This window comes from Bubalus bubalis, chromosome 23, assembly GCF_019923935.1.
Source record: "Bubalus bubalis isolate 160015118507 breed Murrah chromosome 23, NDDB_SH_1, whole genome shotgun sequence".
In the NCBI taxonomy this organism is placed as follows: domain Eukaryota; kingdom Metazoa; phylum Chordata; class Mammalia; order Artiodactyla; family Bovidae; genus Bubalus; species Bubalus bubalis.
The window spans coordinates 30,773,475-30,793,015 of record NC_059179.1 but is presented as its reverse complement, the minus strand read 5'-3'; the positions used below and the strand labels follow the sequence as shown (position 1 = coordinate 30,793,015).

Here is a 19,541-nt window from a genome sequence, read left to right as displayed (position 1 = left end):
CGACTGTGGGTCTACTTCCGGGGAACCCTTTTCTCAATGACTCCTGGAAGGTGCCCAGGAGCTGGAACATGTAGTTCCACAGTGCCCTGTGTAGTTCCACAGTGCCCTGCTCCAGTTCTCCATCTACTACTACTTTCTCCTGGAACTTCCGTGCCTTGGTTACCCTATCTGCAGAATAGATACTTGAAAAGCCAAAAATCCCAGCTAAGGAACACGAGATGATCCCATCAGAGCCAGAGAGAGCTCCCATAAGGCCCTTCTTCATAGTTCACAAAGAGGTAGTGTTTTGTTTTTTAACCTTAATTTTAAAAATTCCTTTCCCCTCCCTCAGCCCTTCATTCGTGATTTTAGAGACTGGCAAACCTCCCTGGTGCTGCAACTGAGAGATACATTTCGGTCGCTAAGTGATTTGGTGCTGGAGTCACACAGGGCTCAGTTAAAATCCTGACCCTTCTATTTACACTAACTCTGTGGACTTTTCAGACCTCATATGCCTCGCGTCTATATCAGATGTAATGACTCCATTTATCCAAACACTGAGGGCCTGCCATGTACAAGGCACTGCACTAGGCATAACGTGTACAGTAACAGATGAAACAGACACGGGCCTTACTCTCAAGGAGTGTATAGTCAGCAGGGCTTATTGTGACGATTAAAGGAAATAATACCAGAAGTTAGTACGTGGCACTCAATAAATGGAAGCTATGATGATCATTTCTCTCATGTTCTCCTCCACAGAGAGGGAAATGAAAGCAGAGGCTAAAGACTGCAGGACCACATTAAAAGACTGCCAGTGACTGCCCACCCCCCACCCCCACCCCCACCCCCACCCCCACACATCGTCTTTCCAAGTCCTCACAATCTAGACCAGAGTTTCTCAACCTCAGCATTACCAATATTTTGGGTGAATAATTCCTAACTGGGGGAGGGATGGGGTTGGTGGAGACCTGTGCATTGAAGGATATTCAGCGGCATCCCTGGCCTCTACCCACTAGATGCCAGTAGCACACCACCAACTCAGGTATGACAACCAAAAATGTCTCCAGACATTGCCAAAAGCCTCTTGGGGCACAAATCACCTCTGATTGATAATCTCTGGTCTAGGGCAAGGAAAGGCAAGAAGATCATAACTGTTGAAAGCTCTAGGAGCAACCTAGGAATTGTGTAAACATCCATAACTTTCCCCACCCTCATTATTTTATCCTGCCGGTGGACATCCAGAGTAACGGGAAGCTCTTGGTGAGGGGAGAATTTCCCCTTCCCTGTGGTCACTCCAGTGGCTACTGCAGAAAATACCATCTCAGAATGAAAATGTTATTCTCAAAAATGTCATGGGCTTCATGCTGCATTCTAATATTCTCTCCCCCTTTTCCCCCCAAGAGTGAACAAGATTTCCAGTGAGGTCAAAAGCTGCAAAATTCTGCCAACCTTTTAAAATATTACACTTGGCACCACATGTACGAACCAAATAGATGTTCGATCAAATACAGGGAGACCCAAAATGAGAGATGTTCACAAGCCACAAGATATTTTTTTTTTAAGGTATTGAAACAGGAACTGTCCTTTTTCGGCTGTTAGCTAGGTTGCTTCAGATCTGGGCTTTCCCACTGGGCGTCGGTAACAACCACCCTCCACATTCAACAAGGGACACGTTGGGTAGGGGGAGAAAGGAATTATTTAAAAGAAAATACCTATTCACTCAGAACATCTGTAAGTTGAGGGTAGAAATTATTAGGTGGAAAGTTTCTACCACTTGCAAAACCACTTTAAGCTTTAGATCCTAAATTGCTAAGGGCTACCCCAGGAACTTAAAAGAGGTAGTTTTATAACAAATAAAATTCTACCCCATGGGAGGTAAACCTTGTGACATGCAATCAAGGAGAAAAGTACAGACTGAAAATACACATGGGTTCAAGATGGGTTTAAATCCACACATCATAAGCCCTAGCAGGTTATTAAGAGAAAGCAGGATGCTTGGTGCACATGTCTGACCTTTCATAGTTGACCTCCAGATGAATTAACCAACCCTTCTTTTAAAGCTATGGCCAAGAGGGAGTGGAGGAGATGGAAAGTAGTGTGAAAATCACCAAAAAGCCACCTGCATATGTTGAAGAGAGATGAGATGATGGTGATGGTGGGCAGTGTTAAGCACTGGTTTCTGTACAGAAATACCCAGGCTCTTCTAACAGCAGTTGAAGGTGCCACTTCCTTCTTCCTGCTCCAGCTGACTCCCAGAGTTCTTGCGTGGATACTGGCCACAAGGGCCTCCTACAGCACAAAGCTTGGGGCTCTAGCCTAGAAAAGGATGTCACTCACAAACCATCCTAAGCACCAGCCCAGCCTGTGAGAACCCAGAGGCAGCCACGGCTTCTCTTTTGCAGATAAATCCGAATTGCACTACAAATGCAAATGGGGAAACTGAGGAAAAGCAGGGCTTCTAAAGTCTACTGACAAAAGAACCTGGAATCTTACTCATAGTCTCTGATTCTTCTGTCCTCTCCCTCAAGGGAGTATCTCACTCAGGGGAGTCTCATTTGATGGTGGAAAAAGTCCTCCAGAGTCCCCCAGCCCTATAACAAACACAGCCTGGATGGGGACAGTCTGCCTTCTGGAGAAAGCAGGCAAAGCTCCCCATTCTTAGGGGTCCTTTCCCTGAACGGTTTACTCAAAGTAAATTTTCAAATGCCTTATTGCAGATTCATGAACAGAGGAGGAGCCTGGTCTGTGTTACATCACTTCTGCAGACAGAAAAGAGGAAAAGAGGGGAGGGGGCCCTGAGGTTAAGGTACAAGTCCAAAGTCACTATTAGTGACACCTGGTGCTTAAGAGAACTGCCTTGAAACTGCAGTGCTTACTGTGCAGGGCACTGTTTTCCGAAATTATCCTTAAGGGGGGTGGAGGGGCGGGGGTGGTCGTCAAATAAACAAGGTTGGGAACAGGGTGAGTCCTGAGCTCCTAAATAAGAATCCTAAGAGTTATACATCTTTCCATCCCCCACCCCAGAGTGACAACCGTAGCGTCCTCCTTGCCTCTCCCCTCGGAGCCCAGAAACGTGAAGAGCAGCAGAAAACCTTTTCTTCTGCCGAGTGAGTCAGCCTTGCCTAACTTCATGCGTAAGCTGTCCTCGAGTCAGCGGCAGCTGAGAGCTGCGGGTCTGTGTGCAGCCGAGATAAATTTGGGTCTAGAAGGGATGACGTAATGCTAAATCCGAGAGGTGGCTGCCGCCTCCCAGGGCTCCAGTCGCCAGGGCTGCCGGCTGACATCCCAACCACACGGAAAAGCACCACGACCCAGGTGCCTGAGCTGGGGAGAAAGGGAAAGGACGGACATGGGGGGTGGGAGGAAATGGCAGGGGGAGGCAGCGGTACTCTGAGATCGCTGAATCTGGAAGTTTGTTGTTTTTTAACTTTGGTTTTCTGGTGAGATCAGGACACTGGCAGAGGCTCAAACAGCTGCACTTGACTTCCATCCTGGCCTATGTCTTCTCTCTTAGAAAAGGGCTTCTTACATTTTATTAAATGGCCCTTATAACAGCAGCCTATTTAGGTGATTATAATGAATGTGTTAATCTCTGGAATGTCCTTTTCCTTCTTTTTTTGCATTAACGTGGGTCCAAGAAGAGATCTGCATTGCAGGACTTAATTAATATGCACACATAAGATTCTTGCTTACCCCGGAGCACTTCACTTGAGGGTGCAACTGATGGAAGATCTCGCTTCGGCCATCCCAAATGAATATTCCTCTCAATAACATTTCATGGTTTGTTTTCATAGAAGTTTCTATCATTAAGCTTATTCTGCAATCCAGCCTCCATTTTTCAGATGAAAAAACTGAGGCTCAGAGAGGTATGGTAACATACCAAGGCCACACAGCCATCTATCAAACTGATAGAGCAAGGGTTAGGACTCGGTCCTCCAGACTCTCATCCAGGGCTGTCTACCCATCTCCCTAATTCTTTTTCTAGTTGATCTGTGGTTTTAAAAATAAACAGATAAATAAAGTAGAATACATGTTATATGGTCTTTTAAATTTTATGGAGCCCCAAGGATTAATCCTCTCAATATTGAGTTATATTCCAAGGGGATCCAAAGCCTGTTCTGTTTTGTTTTCTGTTCAAAGGTCTTAGGAAAAGGAAAAATCAACTCCTCTGCTGGTGATGACCACAAGCCATGGGCCCAGCCACACTACCTCATTTTAATTAGAAGACCAGCACAGGTAAATGATCTCTGTTGTATGGAAGTAGCTTCCTTCATTAGGAATGTCTCCTGAATACTTTTTTTCAAATGACATTTCATCTTGTGTTGCTGTGGTCATGTATTAGTCTCCTTAATTTGTGATTACAATCCTTTAATACTTATAGATTTTGTGACTTTCAGCCATCTCTGGCATATATATCCTGGTCAGCCATTGTATGTTGTTCTTTAAAAGACTGCTCATTCCATGAATGAATATTTTATTTAGAATGTTTGCATCCACATTCAAAAGCCAGAATGCACTGTAAATTTTTGTTGCACTTAACAGGTTTTGGAGGTAATGACCTAGTCTTTCAAAGTTAGATGCAACTTGATTTTAAAGCCTTAAAAAAAAAAAAGAAAGAAAAAAGATTACCAGAGGCCTTCCCCTGCTGTTAAGAGGATGGCCCACATTCTTACACAGTCCTGGGTAACCCTCCCTCCCCTGGCAGAAGCTTGCCTACAGTGGCCCTGCCTCCACCCCTTGACATCACCACTCCTTTCCAAGCAGCAGAAACTTGTGGCGGTCACTCTTAGGGCCCAGCCAGACCCTGGACACTGAGTCACACATCCAGCCTTGCTACCTTGTGGCTGTTTTCAGCCTCAGGTACAATAGTTAGAATAAAACACCAGGCCCTTGCTTGCCCAAGGACGTGTGTGATCTCACCATCTCTTCCAACTCTAGCATGCTGATTCCAGGATTCTGGGATTCTCCAGAGATTCAAGAATAACATGCCTCCATTTGCCTATAGCTGCTGCATAATAAGAGCCAACTATGTGTGTGGTGCCACTTGTGCCGTCTATTCATTTAATCCTCAACATATTCTGAGATTCCTGTTTCTCATTCGAGGCCCAGAAAGGTTAAGGGATTTGCCCAAAGTCATACCGGTAGCAAACGGATTCAAACCTGGATTTCCTAACTCTTGGACCCCATAGAGTACATCAGGGTATGTTTTGTCAGACAAGGTCAAACGAAGTTGATTAAGGCAATGGCCTCAATCAGGATAATACCATCCACCTGGAGGCTTTGGAAATGTGTAGGAGTGTCTTTCTCGAGTGTCACCATGACTTGGGAGTTCTACTGACATTTAGTGAGTAGGAACCAAGGATGTTAAATCCAGCAATATTCCAGATTAATCTGCTCAAGAGGAACTGTCTCATCAATAGTCCCCTTGTTGATAAGCACTACATCAGAGGGTTAAAGGCAGAGAACTCATTGTTTGTTCAACAAATATTCCTTAAGCCTCTGTTACTCGCTTGCACACTAACCTAGATGCCAAAGAGAACAAAGAATAAAACTACTTGTGGTCTCTGTCCTCAAAGTGCTTGCATTCTAGCCTGACAGACTGATGATAAGCAAGTAAAAGCATTGTAAATTGTGATAAGTAGAAATAAGGGATAAATAATAAATGAGGGGGAGGATGGTTTAGGTGGATGGAGGGATCAGGGCAATCACAAGGGTGTTTGGCCAGCTCCTCAGACTTTCATAAGCACATAGGTCACCTGAGAATCATGCTAAAATGGAGTTTTGGGTTCAGCAGTTCTGGGGTGGGACCTGGGAGACCCATTTCTGACAAGGTCCTAGGAGACACCAAGGCTATCCATCTTCAGACCACACTCACACCAAACAGTAGGGGTGATGGCCATGCAGGGAATTGGGATTTTATTCTAAGTGAGACAGGAAGGAAACTATTGAAGGGCTTTAACCAAGTAAATGATACGAACCCAGTTCTATTTACGATCACCCTGGCTTCCTAGATCTCGATGGAGGAGAGGAAGAGGTTGGTCCAACGCCGTTCGACCAGAACCAGCTGGCCCTCACTAGTAAGGTGGCAGCCAGGGCCTAAAGTTCATCTGTGTGGCTCACACTTGCCAAGCACGGGCCAGACCAGTTTCCCTACAAGCTCAGGCACCTTTGGGAAACCTAGTAGAGCCTGACAGGGTGTGGATTCACACCCCGACATCCGAGCATGCAGAGCCTCAGGAGCCCTACTGGTTGGGTGAGTTCCCCAGGGGGTGCCAGGCCAGGTGGTACTGCAAGGGCAAGCAGAGCACCCTCGGCCAGTGCCTTGCAGAACAAGGGCCCTCTCTGCTTTGGTGTCAACGCCTGAAGAACCCCAGAAGGCTCTGGCTGTCCTCTCTCTGCTCTAGGATGAATGGGAAGTAAAGGGAGTCACTCCAGGGAGGCTTCCCCAAGGGGACCCTCAGCCTCATCTTCAAACATTCCACATTCCATGTCTTGCCTCTTGCTCTCTGACACTTCTCTAAGAGCCCTGAAGTCTCCTAGGAAGAAAACCTGGTTTTGAGTCTCAGCCCCACTGTTTGTTAGCAGGTGGCCTTGGGAAAGTTAGCTTGCCTTGCTAAGGCTAAGGCTTTCCTCATCTGTAAAATGAGGATAATGATAGCACCCTCCTATTGGATGAATGTCAGGATTTACTATAAAGCACTTAGCGTTGTGCTAGCGCATAGTCACTGCTCATTAAAAAGGCACCATTATCACTGTTCCTTTGGAAAACAGAGACAACAATACACTTGTCAGCAGCAACCCGCCCCCACCCCCGGGACAGGCTATCAGACTCCCAGGAAGCAGGCAAGTATTATTTATGGATTTCTATTTGTCTGTCACTTGCACTGGAATATAGAACTCGACCTGGAGATCATACACATTGCACTTTGGAAGCACCAAGCAGGGTGCTTGGCTCCTCACAGGTGTTAGAAATTACGTGTTGTTTTGAGCTAAACTTTACAGCTGGTAGAAAAAAGCAAATAAAGTTGTATGCAAGGCACTCAGAATCTTGGGAGTCAAGAAATATAGTAGAGATGGTCAGGTATGGTTGAAGTAAGAAGGGGATAACACAGGACTGTACAGTAGTTCTGGGCCCCTATAGAAATAAAAACAAAGGCTCACGCTTGCCACTCTTGATCAGAAACAGCAGCCCTGGGCATGCCCTCCATTTTGATACAGTGGTATTAAAACGGTCCCAGATCATCTTTATTCAAGTATACTTGCTAATGGTAATAAAAATACAGAGTAAAATATCTCAAATAACAGGTAATCCAAATCCCCTTTTATTAGCTTTAAACGTCCCAGTCTTTCTCTCCCTCAGGACACTGTGTTTATCTTTCTAATTTTGCTATGTTTAAATTTCCTCAGCAGACACTGTAGTTGGATATTAGAGAGATGAGGCCAAAGGCATGTTCGATGGGACAGCAGGCATGGTAGAAACATTGGTATGGACAATCCTCCAAGTGCAGAGTGCCCCAATCTGTAAGGAACTAAGAATGGACTGTGTTTATTTACAAGGTTGCTTACACAGTACTTGATTTCCTAGGCTTGGGCAGCTTAAAAAAGGGGGTGGAGGAGAGTCAGATCTGTAAAAATTATAAGGATAAACACAAAACACAAAGGATTTTAAACATCAGGCTGGGGGATGGCAGGGTACATGGAGGGAGCAGAGGGACTAGTCTCTTTTTTTTTTTTTTGAAGCCCAGTATAAATTTTTGTTCTATCTGTAATGATGGCTAGAACCAAAGACACAAAGCCCAAGTCAGATGCAATCCACATTGTTGATGTTTACTTTAAGACAAGTGAAATTTCTAAAATCTGGCACTGGAATAGAGTTTAAGTCCATGATGGCAGGGACTGTATCTCTGGGCCCTAGCATAAAGCCTGACATAAAGCAGTGTGTATGCCTTAAATACCAGCTTGATGAATGGATGGATGAACAGACTCACAGAACACATTTAGGGAGAATTCCTGGCATGCAACATAATTCCACATTTTATAAAATTATTTGCCATGGGGGCCTTTTAAAGAGAGGTTCACTAACCTAAATTTAAAAAAAAAAGAGAGAGAGAGATCCTATTTACATATATTTCCTGGAGATGTATTGCTCAAAATGAGGGTCACCTGAACTTTCAAAATATTTCACAAGCGAGGGGCCCAGTAGAGCATTCTGCCAAGATGAGGAAGCAAAGAAGGAACCTCCAGCTCAGATGGGTGGTGGCAAATGCCCATTCGTTTTGGCCAGAGAGATCAAGTCAGCTGCTGACAGCTTTAACACCTCCAGCCAGGCCACTCAGGGACAAGAGTATCAGAGAAAATGACTTCCCTTTAGTTTAGCAGAAGAGTCAGAGAGCAGGTGTTGCTCCCGTCGGAATCAAAGCTTCTTCTCGCCAGTGGAGCCGGAGCTCCACCCTCCACCCCCAGAGGGAGGCCCCTTTGGGAAGACCTGAATGACTCCTCCTCAGTTAAGGCTGGAGAGCCTTCCTATCACCGTCATCACCTTTGGGTTCCACCCACTCCCCCTACCATAGATGTATAAGAAAATATTTTTTCTAAATGGTGAATTCAAATTATCTTCATTATGAAAGACTATTGAGAATGTTGCAATGACCTTTGCAATAACCAGACACACCCTGCGATCAGTAAACCAGGGTTGAGAATTGCTGACTTTATGAGCACCTGACCTGTAAAACAAAAGCCCAGTTTGGGGCTCTGCCTGGGACCCATTCTCACCTCAGGCAGGAGGGAACACAGCCCAGACGGACTTGTTTCTGCTTCTGCTGTGTCGTCTTGGGCAAGCCACTGTCCTTTTCTGGGCCGCAGCCTCCCTGTCTGTATAGTGAAGATGATGGAAGCTCTGTGACCTCTTGGGCTTTTTCTGGCACTGATGTTCTGTCTTACCACCTGCCTCCTTCAAAAACATAACTGAAAGGGAATGGAAGGAAGAATGGGAAAGGGAAGAGAACTACCGGTTCAGAAGGCCAAGCTACCGTAAACCTCCCCTCGTTTCTGCCTGCCGAAAATGGCTTTCTTCATTCTGCAGGAAGATTCCCATTTTTTGCTGGGTTATTGCCTTTTATACTTCTTTTTCTGTCTCTCTCTGTTTTTTAACTCAAAAGTCACAAAACCACAACTCACCTCCCCAAAACGGGTCATCTGGAAGCCAGAGTTGTCAGGGCTTAGGTGTGTCATGCCTGGCATACTGGTGGTATCTAAGTGAGGACCAGGCCAGGGCAACCATGTGCTTCTTCTCCAGAAACCCAGTTTAAATCAATATTTATCCAACTGTATTTATAGAAAGTGGTGGTGGTAGGGAAGAGGGGGTGGGGTGGGGAGGCAGGGGGATCTAAAACAGAACAAGCCACAATGACTGATGCAAATCTTTGTGGCCAATTCGTTTCTGCAGGGCCAGGCTTTTTTTTTAAAAAGGCAAAAGACTCAGCTTTTGATGAACCTGCTGTTGGCCCTAGTACCATAGCAACAGCCCCAAGTCCTCTAATATGTCCAGAGGACAGACTTGGAAGAGCAGCAAGAAAGGGGTGGTGTTTCCTAGGAGCCTAAACTTGAGTTAGGGCCAGGAGAGTTGAACAACTCTGAAAAACGAAGACAAAAAAGAAAAAAAAAAAAAAACCCTCTCTGGTTGGCTCTTCTGTCTCCAGCTTCGTTTCTAAACCTTTTCTAAGCAGGGTGTTTAGGAAGACCTTGGACAATCAACAAGGTGTTACAAACACCCGCTCTGCTTCGGGTTGTTGGGCGACCTCGAGCAAGTTTCACCTCTCTGGACTTCATTCCTTGACTGGAAAATGCATACACGCATATATGGTTATATAAAACTGCAGGCTCAGTCCAATCAGAGGTCTAGGTTCAAAACTCAGCTCCACCATTACCATGTGATCTTCGGGCAAGTTACTCAGTTACCCCCTCCGTAAAATGGGAGCAATTAAAGTCCACATGCTCTGTGGTTGTTGTGAAGTTTGGAGGAGATAACACGTCTTTAGCCCCATATTTTACCAAGTAGAGTCAATGCTCGGTAAATGGTTGCCAGTGTTGGTATTACGCAGTGCAATTAGTTGCTGCTGCTGCAATGCTGGCACCCTCTTCACTTCCTTCAGTTCTACCTCCAGATTTTGCCAGCCATTCTCAGATGAAAATCTCCATTTCTAAGTGTGCCAAATAGGAGAGTGTTTTGGTCAAAGAGGGCAGGTAGGTGAGCAGCTCTTGTTCTGTCTTGGATCTGATGGAGCTTCTTTTCCCCCATCAAACCATGAATGACTCAATTCATCTTCTCCAACTTCATAAGGTCCAGATGCTTTTCCTGGTCCCCTCCATAGGGTACCCAGTCCCTGGGAGCTCTGAGACTCTGAAAGCTACAACAGTATCCCCAAAAGTCCATTTCTGGCATTTAGCAATGGGCAGAGATCAAAAAGAGTTGAATCTGGGGAGCATAATTTAGGATGTAGAGGAAACAGAAGCCTAAGTTAAGAATGCTCTTTATACAACTTCACCAAAAACAAATACCTCACTCCACTCCCTCATAAATCAACTTACAGAGTTTTCACGGGGGGCGGGAAAGCAATTGCACATCGTAAATGCTCAATACATAATGTGTGGAATGAATGAATGAATGAATCGTAAGATGCCTGCCATGCAGAAATGTGATCTGCATAAACACTAGTTGCTATCAAAGCCCTCAATTTTAGCATAAGTTGCTCTGTAAACAAATAACTGATCCATCTGCAGGGTCACAGCTGATGCAGTTTCAGCTCTCCGGGCCTCACCTACCATCTCTGTATAGGCCCTGATCTTTACAGTCCAGGAGCAGTCTGCATTGATTATGGGAGACATCTTCCCTCCTTGGAAGAGATCAGTTATTTCCAACTCCAAGTCTTCAGAAAGTCTATCATGTGTCCTTTCTGCCTTCAAAACTGATCACTGTGTCATAGCCAGTAAATGACAAATCCAAGCAATCAAGGGATGTATATTAATTGTCTCGTGTATGTCCAGTGTTATGCAATGGTTATGAAATGCTGTTGAGTGATCTTTTCCCTTAGGATGCTAATCATCTCCCTGTGAGGATAAAGCTAATGTACAGTAAGCAAGTAGAGCATTGCTGATTATCAAAGCTCAGAGAAGTGACTACTTATTGAGCACCTACTATGTTCCAGGTACTTTAAATGAAGTGCCTCAGTTGTTCAGCAATGGCTGGAGGCTGATGCTATGGTTATCCTCATTTGACAAAAAAAGAAATGAAACCTCAGGTTAGGCAACTTGTGCCCAAGGCCACACAGCCAGTAAGCAGTGAAGGGGTGACTTAGGCCCTGCTCTGGGTGACTGTAAAGCTTTCATTCTCTCATTCATTCCCTGACTTGAGAAATATCCAGGGGAGGCTTCCTGGAGGAGGTGGGATCTGACCTAGGCTTTGAAGCTAGGTTAGACACAGATAATCCCAGGGGAGTAAGAGAATGAGGGCATGCTAGACAGAGGGAAGAGTCTGAGTCAAGCACAGAGGGATGACTGTAAAGGCTGCTTACTGGTGGACCTGCTGGACGGGAGTAGAGGAGATTAAGTTGGGAAGGTAGGGTGGGGCCAAATGACACCATACAGCCACAGCTTACTCTGTCAGCAGGCAGAGGCTGTTCTTTGGCCTGTCCATGCCCCTAGGAAAGCACCTCACCTTCCAACCCAGGTAATGTACTCCAGAGAGCCACCCAAGGCTTCTACTCGAATTTAATCATTCTTTTCTATCTTAAGCATTGCCCCCAAGCCACCTTCCCTAGACACTGGGAAGCCCTGTTGTGTTCTGTAGACTCCACTTGCCTGCTCAACAACTTTTATGGACAGAACGCCCCTTTGTGAATTAATTTCTTTTTCTCTTTCATTTTTAACCTTTTCCAAAATAGGAAGTAAATTTTTTTTTCAACTGATCAGTCAGTCCTAAATTGCTACCCCTTCACTGGACCCTATGTCAGAGGTTATTTACATATAATTTCTGAACTTGTGATAACAGGGTCACAGGATCCATAATTAATATTTCTGGAGGCTTTTAATTTGAGTTTCTTAGGGATTCACATCAGTTGGAAGTTTGGGAGAATGTACTTGCATCTTCTAGGGAATCCTTGCCTTGCACAGAGCACTCAATGCTGAATGACTCAATTTGAACACCCCAAGAAAACTCATCATATATACTGAGAATAACTCAGCACTGTGGACACACTTGGTGAGCTCTTCTAGCACGGAAACCTCAACGAGGCAATGAAAAGCAGTTCTGGTGACAATGGAAAATAAGGCAAGCTCCTGCCAAGGAAGTACTTTACACACAGTAAAAGCGGAACGTGTGAACTCGTGACCAGGGCCTATCGGTGCATTTCGAGAATGTCTCACAGAACCCGAAATGGAGAATTGAGGTTCAATACCCTTCTCGGGGTGAAGAGCGTCCCTTTAAGAAGGGATTGAACCAGCTGGCCGCACTACAGCTCCCAGAGATTTTCTGGCTTGCCTCCAGGCTCCACCCCCTAGTCTCCGGCCTCAGCAACGCGTGACGTCAGAGGAAGCTGAGGCTGTCGATTGGCTGAGCAATGCTGCTAGGTCAAGTCCAGTCAGAGGAAAGAAGTTTGTCTCCATGTGGAAACCATGTGTCTCTCGCTGGGAGGGGGAAGCGGTGGAGGCGGAGAAACTGCGATCAAGTGATTACAGGAGAACTGGCTGAAATGAAAGCGAGGAGGTTGTGCACCTGAGCCGGCCAGTATTGTCGTTTGCAGTAGTGACCTAAAACCAGAAACAAACCTTACCCAACACACAAAACTTGAGTCCCGCCACCATCATAAAAATAAACAGCTAGGGTCCTTGCTTCCTTCCAAAAACCAGGGAGGGACCAGAGAAATGCTGGAATCCTATCGGAACGCCTAGATTCCCCTCCCTCCCCTCAAGACTGAATGATGTAAGCGTTTCGGAAAGCGGGGATCCGAAGCAAAACAAGCCCCGCGCGCGCGGAGGAACCCTTAGTGCCCGAGCCCGGCGCACGCACGACCCGCCCCCACACTCGCGTTATTGCTGTGCACACGCGGACCGCCGTGACGCGCGGGCATTGTGTGCATCGAGCAGAAAACAACGGCGAGCGCCGCCAGCGCGAAGAAGCACCCCCGATTAAATGAGGCAGATGTAGGGCCCGTTGTTTTCCGTACGGGGAGACCTAGACCCGGGCCGGAGCGGGGGCGAGAGTGGGAAAAATCAAGTGGCCCCCGTGGGCCGCTCCAGTTTGCAAAAGAGATAATAGAAGGCCCTGTGGACGGTCGCCCCATAGTTTGCTGCAGGTCCCCCTTGCCTGCGTGAGCTCGTGGGGAGGGGGCGAGGGCCTGGAACAGGGTCCCCCCTCTCGGGGAAATCTGGGGGCCGCTGGCATCACGTCATGCTGAGCCAAACAGCGGCTGCGAAAAGAGGCAAGAGAGCTAAAAATACTCCAGCGGGGAGCCGGCCGGAGGAGGAGGGCAACCGGGCGGAGGGGCTGATTATGCACACGAAGTTGAGGGCGCCCAGGTTCCCGAGCCCCTCTCGGGGGGTGGCAGCGCGGACGCCTCGGTAAGGGGACCGGGAGGAAGCCCCTTGGCTTCCACGGTCCCCGGAGCCCGGCTCCACTACCTCTGGCCCGCCCCGTGCGGGGCAGTCCGGCCCGGCGCGCCCGGCCCTCTGCTTACGTGACTGGTGGCCACGCCGGAGCCCCGGCACCGGGTAAACAAGGAGGTGGCGGCGGCCGAGGCGGTCGGGGAGCGAGGGTGGGGGCGGCGAGGTGGGGAACAGAGGTCTCCGATTGTCTGCGAGTGCGAGGGGCGGGGGGCGCGGGACGCGGAGGAAGCTCCAGCGGCTTCTCGTACACCCCTCTGTGGAGGGAACCTGGCGGGGGCAAACCAGGTTTGCCACTCACTGCCAAGGTGCCCTTTTTGGGTGCACCCCCCGCCAAAGCCGGCGCCACGGGACAGACTCGGGGGAATGGGGGACCCGGGCGGCGGGGGGTGGTTAGAGTAAGAAATCACGCCCCTCCCCCCTCCAACAAAAGCAAACACACCAAACAAAACCACGTCTTCACCCACCTCCCCACTAGCTCTGACCCTACAGGCGAAGGCATACTGCCCCCCACCCCACACCCCGATTAATCGCAAACTGATTCGGCTGCAACCGCCGGCGATGCGCCTTTCTCGTAACCCAGGCACCCCGAGAAAACAGGGAGAGAAGAAAAGAAAAGAACGCACCACCAACCTCCCAACACAAATCCTTGTTTTTGCCTTAAGCTACTGCACGATTTCGCTGCCATCACGGGTTACTTTAACCCCGAAGGCCTGGGGTGTCGGTCAGCTAGGGTGTTTTTGTGTTTGAGGGTTGTTGTTGTGTTTGGAGGGGGGGGGGTAGGTTGCAAGACCTGACACGTTGCAATCGGACCATTTTTCTCCCTTTCTCTCTCCCCCCCCCCCCCTTTCTCTCTCATCTCATTGATCTTCCTACTTGCTCGGACAGATTTTCTCTAGTCTGTCGGTCTGTCCGCCTCAGTCCCTTCCCCCTTCTCGCAGCTATTATTTGTGAGGACCGTGCTGGAGACGCCGCACTCGCGTGCCCCCGTTAGGACGCTGAGGCGACGGCCTGGGGAGGATTGGGGCACCCAGGCAAAAATGAAACAAACAAATACAAAAAAGGAGGCCAGGCCGGGGTGGGGCTCCCAGCACCCCCCGCCGCCCGCAACCATCTCTCTCCACCTGAATCTGGGGTGGGGGTGGGGGTTGGGGGAGCAGTAGAAAGCCACCAGGAAGGCATCTGCCTTCCTCGCCCAGCGCGCTCGCTCGGGAACCGTATCCCGGAAAATAAAGAAACAGCACATAACAGCCCACACCTTCTTCCACAACTATTGTTTCCTGCGAGATCCCAAAGTTTCCTTCTCGCTGAGTCCCCCTCGCCAAGTTTCCCGGGCGCAGCACCGCGGGTCCCGGGCGAGCTGGTGGCAGTGCTTGGTTTTGCCGGCCTGTTTCTTTGAGGGGGGTGGGGGGGTCGGGGGCAGGGGCACCTAGGGCAGCAGAGGCTCAGGGGGACTGTCTCCGTGGACGCGATGGCCTGAGCCCAGCCTTGCAGCGAGAAGAGAGGAAAAAGCAAAGTAGACAGGAGGAAGAAGCAGAGCCGAGCCAGCCGGAGCCCACGCCGTGGAGGGCTGTTTGCTTGTTGTTATCGTTGTGTGTCTATGTGTTTTCTTTCTGGAACCGCCGAGCTCTGCCTACAGTTTCCAACTTTCGTCTTGTAATCCCCACCCCACCCAGGAACGAGCGACAGAAAAACAACACTTGTCTGCCCGAGAAGGCTCCGGAAAAAAAAAAAAAAGGGAGAGGAAAAGAAAAAAAAAGTAAGAAACGCGACCTCGAAGAGAAGAGCTCTCAGCTCAGTTGTCAGCAAACAACAACACTCCCCCACTCCTCGGCCCAGCGGTTCTCCCACCCTCCTGGAGACGGACAGACTGACGCACCGACAGCACCCCCACCCCCCCGCCTACCCCCTGCTCGTCTTTGTTACATCTTTAGCAGCTTTGTGCGTGCGTGTCCTTTCTCCGGTGTCATCGGCTTTACTGCCGAGGGCTGGATGTCAGTGTGTTGGGGAGAGGGAGGCTAAGCAGGCGTCAGGGGTAGCCCAAGTGGGCGAGAAAGAAAGAGTCCGGCGCCGAAGAGGAGCCAGGGCCCCCAAACTTACTTTTGTTTTCTTTCTCGATCTGCTCCAGGTAGCTGGCGGCCTCGAGCAGAATCTGCACGTTCTGCAGAAAAGTGTTGATGTGCTTCTCCATCGAGTTCTCGCTGGTGTTGAAAATGTCCGAGAAGGGGCACCTGAGCTTGGCCCCCGCGGGCTCCTCCGGCTGGGCCGGGGGCTGGGGCGCGGTCACGGCCGGGGGCGCGGCGGGGGCCAGCCCCGCGCCCTCGCAGCGCGCCTCCTTGCGCGGCCGCCCGCGTTTGCCCATGGAGGGACCGCGGGGTCCGCCGAGCTCGTCCTCTTTTGGGGCTGCGCGGCCCGGCCGAGCTCCGGGCCCCGGGGGAGAGCCGGCTGGCTGGAGCAAAGAAGGCGCCGAGACGAGAAGGCGACCTGACTTCCCGAGCCTCGCTGCGTGCTGTTGTGTGTTTGAGTGTGTGTGAGTGTGTGTCGGTCTCGCTGTGGGTCTGTGTGTATGGGAGATTGAATGAACCTACAGGACAGACGGAGGCGCTCTGGCGCCTGGGTCCTAGTGCGAGCCTGTCGCCATCCGACTGGTCAAAATGAAAGGCGGAGACAAGCGAGGCAGGGACCGCCCCCTGCCCGTCCTGGCACACTACCCCGCCTCTCCCCAATCTTATCACATTGTAGAGCGTAGTATTTAAACCCAAATGGGAAAAATACTCGAAGGCTCTGAGCGTACCCACAGAAAAACAAACTATTAGACTGTTGTTCTTTTACTTCACGTGAAAATAATACCAGTGCCTGGCACCACATACTAGATTCCAGCGGTAGCTGCTATGACTTAAAAAATAAAAGTCCAATCCAAAAAAATCATACACGTTACTTCAAGTTCTCTCCCCGCAATGGACACAGTCCTACACACACACATGTACACGCACATGCACACACACACAGGCACAGGCATCTGCCTTTACAGGGCCAAGTGAAATCCCCAGGCCACCAAATCCCAGTTACAAATTTACTCACTCTTTCTTTCTCCCTTCAAATGCAGAGTTATTTTCCTGGAAGGGGGAGGAGATGGAAGCGTCTCTCCCCACACTCCTCTTCCCAGCCTTAGTCCAGCTGTGCAAAGCTCACAGTAGGGAGCCTCCACACCTGGCTCTCTTTTATTTTATTTGGCAGAAAGGCAGAAGTGGCAGCCCAGGAACTTCCCACCCCTACCCTGGCTGAATTCCACCTTTTGGTTCTGAAGACCCCTACCCTAGGCAACACTGTTCCATTGCCAGTGCAGACCATTCAGGCTCTGCAGGAACCATGGATGCTTTCCAGGCCTGGGAAGTGTGGTGTCAGTCAGGGCCCTTGGGGAGTGCCATAGAGAGGCATTCAAGCCCCAGCTCTGCTGAACACAGACTGGACTGTGTGTGTGTGCCTGGGCAAGTCCCCTAACCTCTCTCAGCCTGTTTCCCCATCCATGAAACCTCTGATAAGATTCATGAGTTGATTAAATTATATCTGCAGTCAGCACACTGCCTGGCTCACAGTATGATCTTTTTCTTCCAGTGTAGACCCAGATAAGAACCTGAGTCCCCTACTTGGCAGCTAAACGGAGAAATAAGTTATAGGAAACAAGACTCTTCTGCACTTTGTTGAAAAACATCTGTGCAATAAGCCTATCTAAATATTGTTGCCTTGCAAGGTCTCCTGGAGGTTTCCTGAAGGGAAACCATTTATACAGAAGACACAGTGAATGCTGTCCCCTGGAGTTGTGCAACCCAGCCACCCTGCTTAGAGACAGCTTCACACACACTTGTCAGGAAGACTTTTCCTGGAAATGGAAACTTTTGGAAAAAAGGAGAGAAAGTGTGTTTCTTTGTAAAAAACACTATGCATGTGTGTAAATAAATACATGCACCCTCACTGAAGTCTTGTGTATTTTTAGACTGCAATAACCTGCTGCTGAATCAGTATTTGGCATTTTAAAGCCAATATATTCCCATTTTAGACCATAATATAATCATACTACACATATTCCCTGCTCATTTTCCATCTTGATTGATCTCTGCTTCCTTTAGCTAGGGTAGAGAAGCTCCTAAAAGCTATGAGATAAAAGTTCACCTTCACTGGTGGCTCATTCCCTGGTAAGGAATCTGCCTGCAGTGCAGGAGACCTGGGTTCGATCCCTGGGTTGGGAAGATTCCCTGGAGAAGGGAATGGAAACTCACTCCAGTATTCTTGGCTGGAGAATTCCATGGACAGAGGAGACTGGCAGGCTATAGTCCATGGGGTCACAAAGAGTTGGGCGTGACTGAGCCACTAACACTTTCACTTCACTTTTTTTCCATCTTCACAACAGCGATTTACTTTTTGTTCTGTTGGAACCACAATCTGAGTTACTCATATTTTAAAGTCTATAAACATCTAAGGACTTTAGGAAGTATAAACAAGTTTTATCCAATGTCATTTTGCAAAAATTGATCTCCCTTGCCCCTGGTGAAAGTGAGACAAAGAACCTTCGAAGCCTAGAAAAAACCTTGGTTTCTGATTCCCTGGTGGAAGTGTGGGCCAAATGTGTACATATACTGTACTTCAATCTGCATGTATACACACCCAGCAAGATAGGCACACCCCACACATGAGTGCCAGGGCAGGGGTAGAGTGTTTTGTCATTATTTATTTATCCCTGTTTCATCTCTCATAGGTCTGTGAGCTTCAGAAAGCCCAGTGGGAATCTTCAAGCTGGGCCACGGATCTGACCAAAGCCAAAATAAACAATGGCTTGAAGAAAATCTACAAAAAAGTGCTGATTTGCACTATTCCCACAGTCAGCCACAGCCCCCACCATCATTCCCATGGAAAACGCCACTTCTGGTGCCAAGTCAAGCCTTCCCTCCCATCACAGGGGCATTGCTTTTTGTTATTATGTGAGTTCTTAGCTTCAGACAATGGCACCACAAGAGACACAGTGGAGGCAGGAGAAATGCCTTTTTGTTTCACAGAATCTAGGCTATTGTGCCCCAGAGTCTCACATACAGTAGAGTTGCATACATTCATTTTGGTAACGTGTCTTTGGAACAATGAATGTACTAAAGCTCAGAGGCTCTTCCTTATTTTTTTTTCAGAGCCCATCAAGTGTTAAATCATGTGAGCATCCCTCCTCCCTAACCATTCCCCAATCAATAGATTTCTCTAATAAAGTTGGCTCCAAACGTAAAGAGGGGTGTTTCAGAAGTTATATCACAGGGCAGACCGAGCTGGGTCACAAGCTCAGTGCCATTTCTGATTACCTTTGCTTCCTAGGAGGAGCTGTTCATGCCCTTTTTCTTTCTCTTGGGCCTTTTTTTTTTCCGTCTGCACTGAGTCTTCATTGCAGAGCACTGGCTTCTCTAATTATGGTGCACGGGGTCCAGAGCGTGCAGGCTCAGTAGTTGTGGCACGCAGGCTTCTCTCTAGTTGCAGCACATGGGCTTAGTTGCCCCATGGCATGTGGGATTAGTCCCCCAACCCGGGATTGAACTCGCATCCTCTGCATTGGAAGGCAGATTCTTAACCACTGGACCACCAGGAAAGTCCCTCTCTGGAGCCGTGATTCCATAAATAAACAGGCCTCTTTGGAAACTTGCTGAGCATATCTGCAGAGAACAGGGAGGGAATGAGAAGGCAATCAGCCTGTAGGAACATGTGAACTATGTTAAAGGAAAGCAGTGAATTTTTGTGGTGCCCAGTCAGGCCAGCAATGATGTTCCCAAGAACCCTAAATGTCTTGGGTGCCCATTCAGCCTGGGTCACATTTTCTCAACCTTCTGTTTCTTTGCTTGGCCTATTTGGCAATATTTTTCCGACAACCTTATTTG

General features: G+C 48.4%; 1 protein-coding gene and 2 long non-coding RNA genes across 4 annotated transcripts in view; 1 reads left to right on the top strand and 2 right to left on the bottom strand.

The window, feature by feature from the left end:
* Positions 1-16,198, bottom strand: part of MXI1 (MAX interactor 1, dimerization protein) — a 92,775-nt gene extending 76,577 nt beyond the window's left edge. The window contains exon 1 of one of the 2 annotated variants that reach the window (XM_025274149.3): positions 15,736-16,198. In XM_025274149.3, the coding sequence (XP_025129934.1) occupies positions 15,736-15,997 (262 nt within the window). In that variant the 5' untranslated portion in view covers positions 15,998-16,198. The remainder of the gene's footprint in view (positions 1-15,735) is intronic. The other variant, XM_006043920.4, reaches the window with a different exon arrangement.
* On the top strand, positions 3,165-19,524 carry LOC112581604. The gene is made up of 3 exons (XR_003106209.2): positions 3,165-3,294; positions 4,120-4,215; positions 18,389-19,524. It is a non-coding gene; the product is annotated as an uncharacterized LOC112581604 (long non-coding RNA).
* LOC123331431 lies at positions 12,043-15,719 on the bottom strand. The gene is made up of 2 exons (XR_006548071.2): positions 14,269-15,719; positions 12,043-12,783 (listed from the first exon to the last, which is right to left on the bottom strand). It is a non-coding gene; the product is annotated as an uncharacterized LOC123331431 (long non-coding RNA).
* Positions 19,525-19,541: the final 17 nt, after the last annotated feature.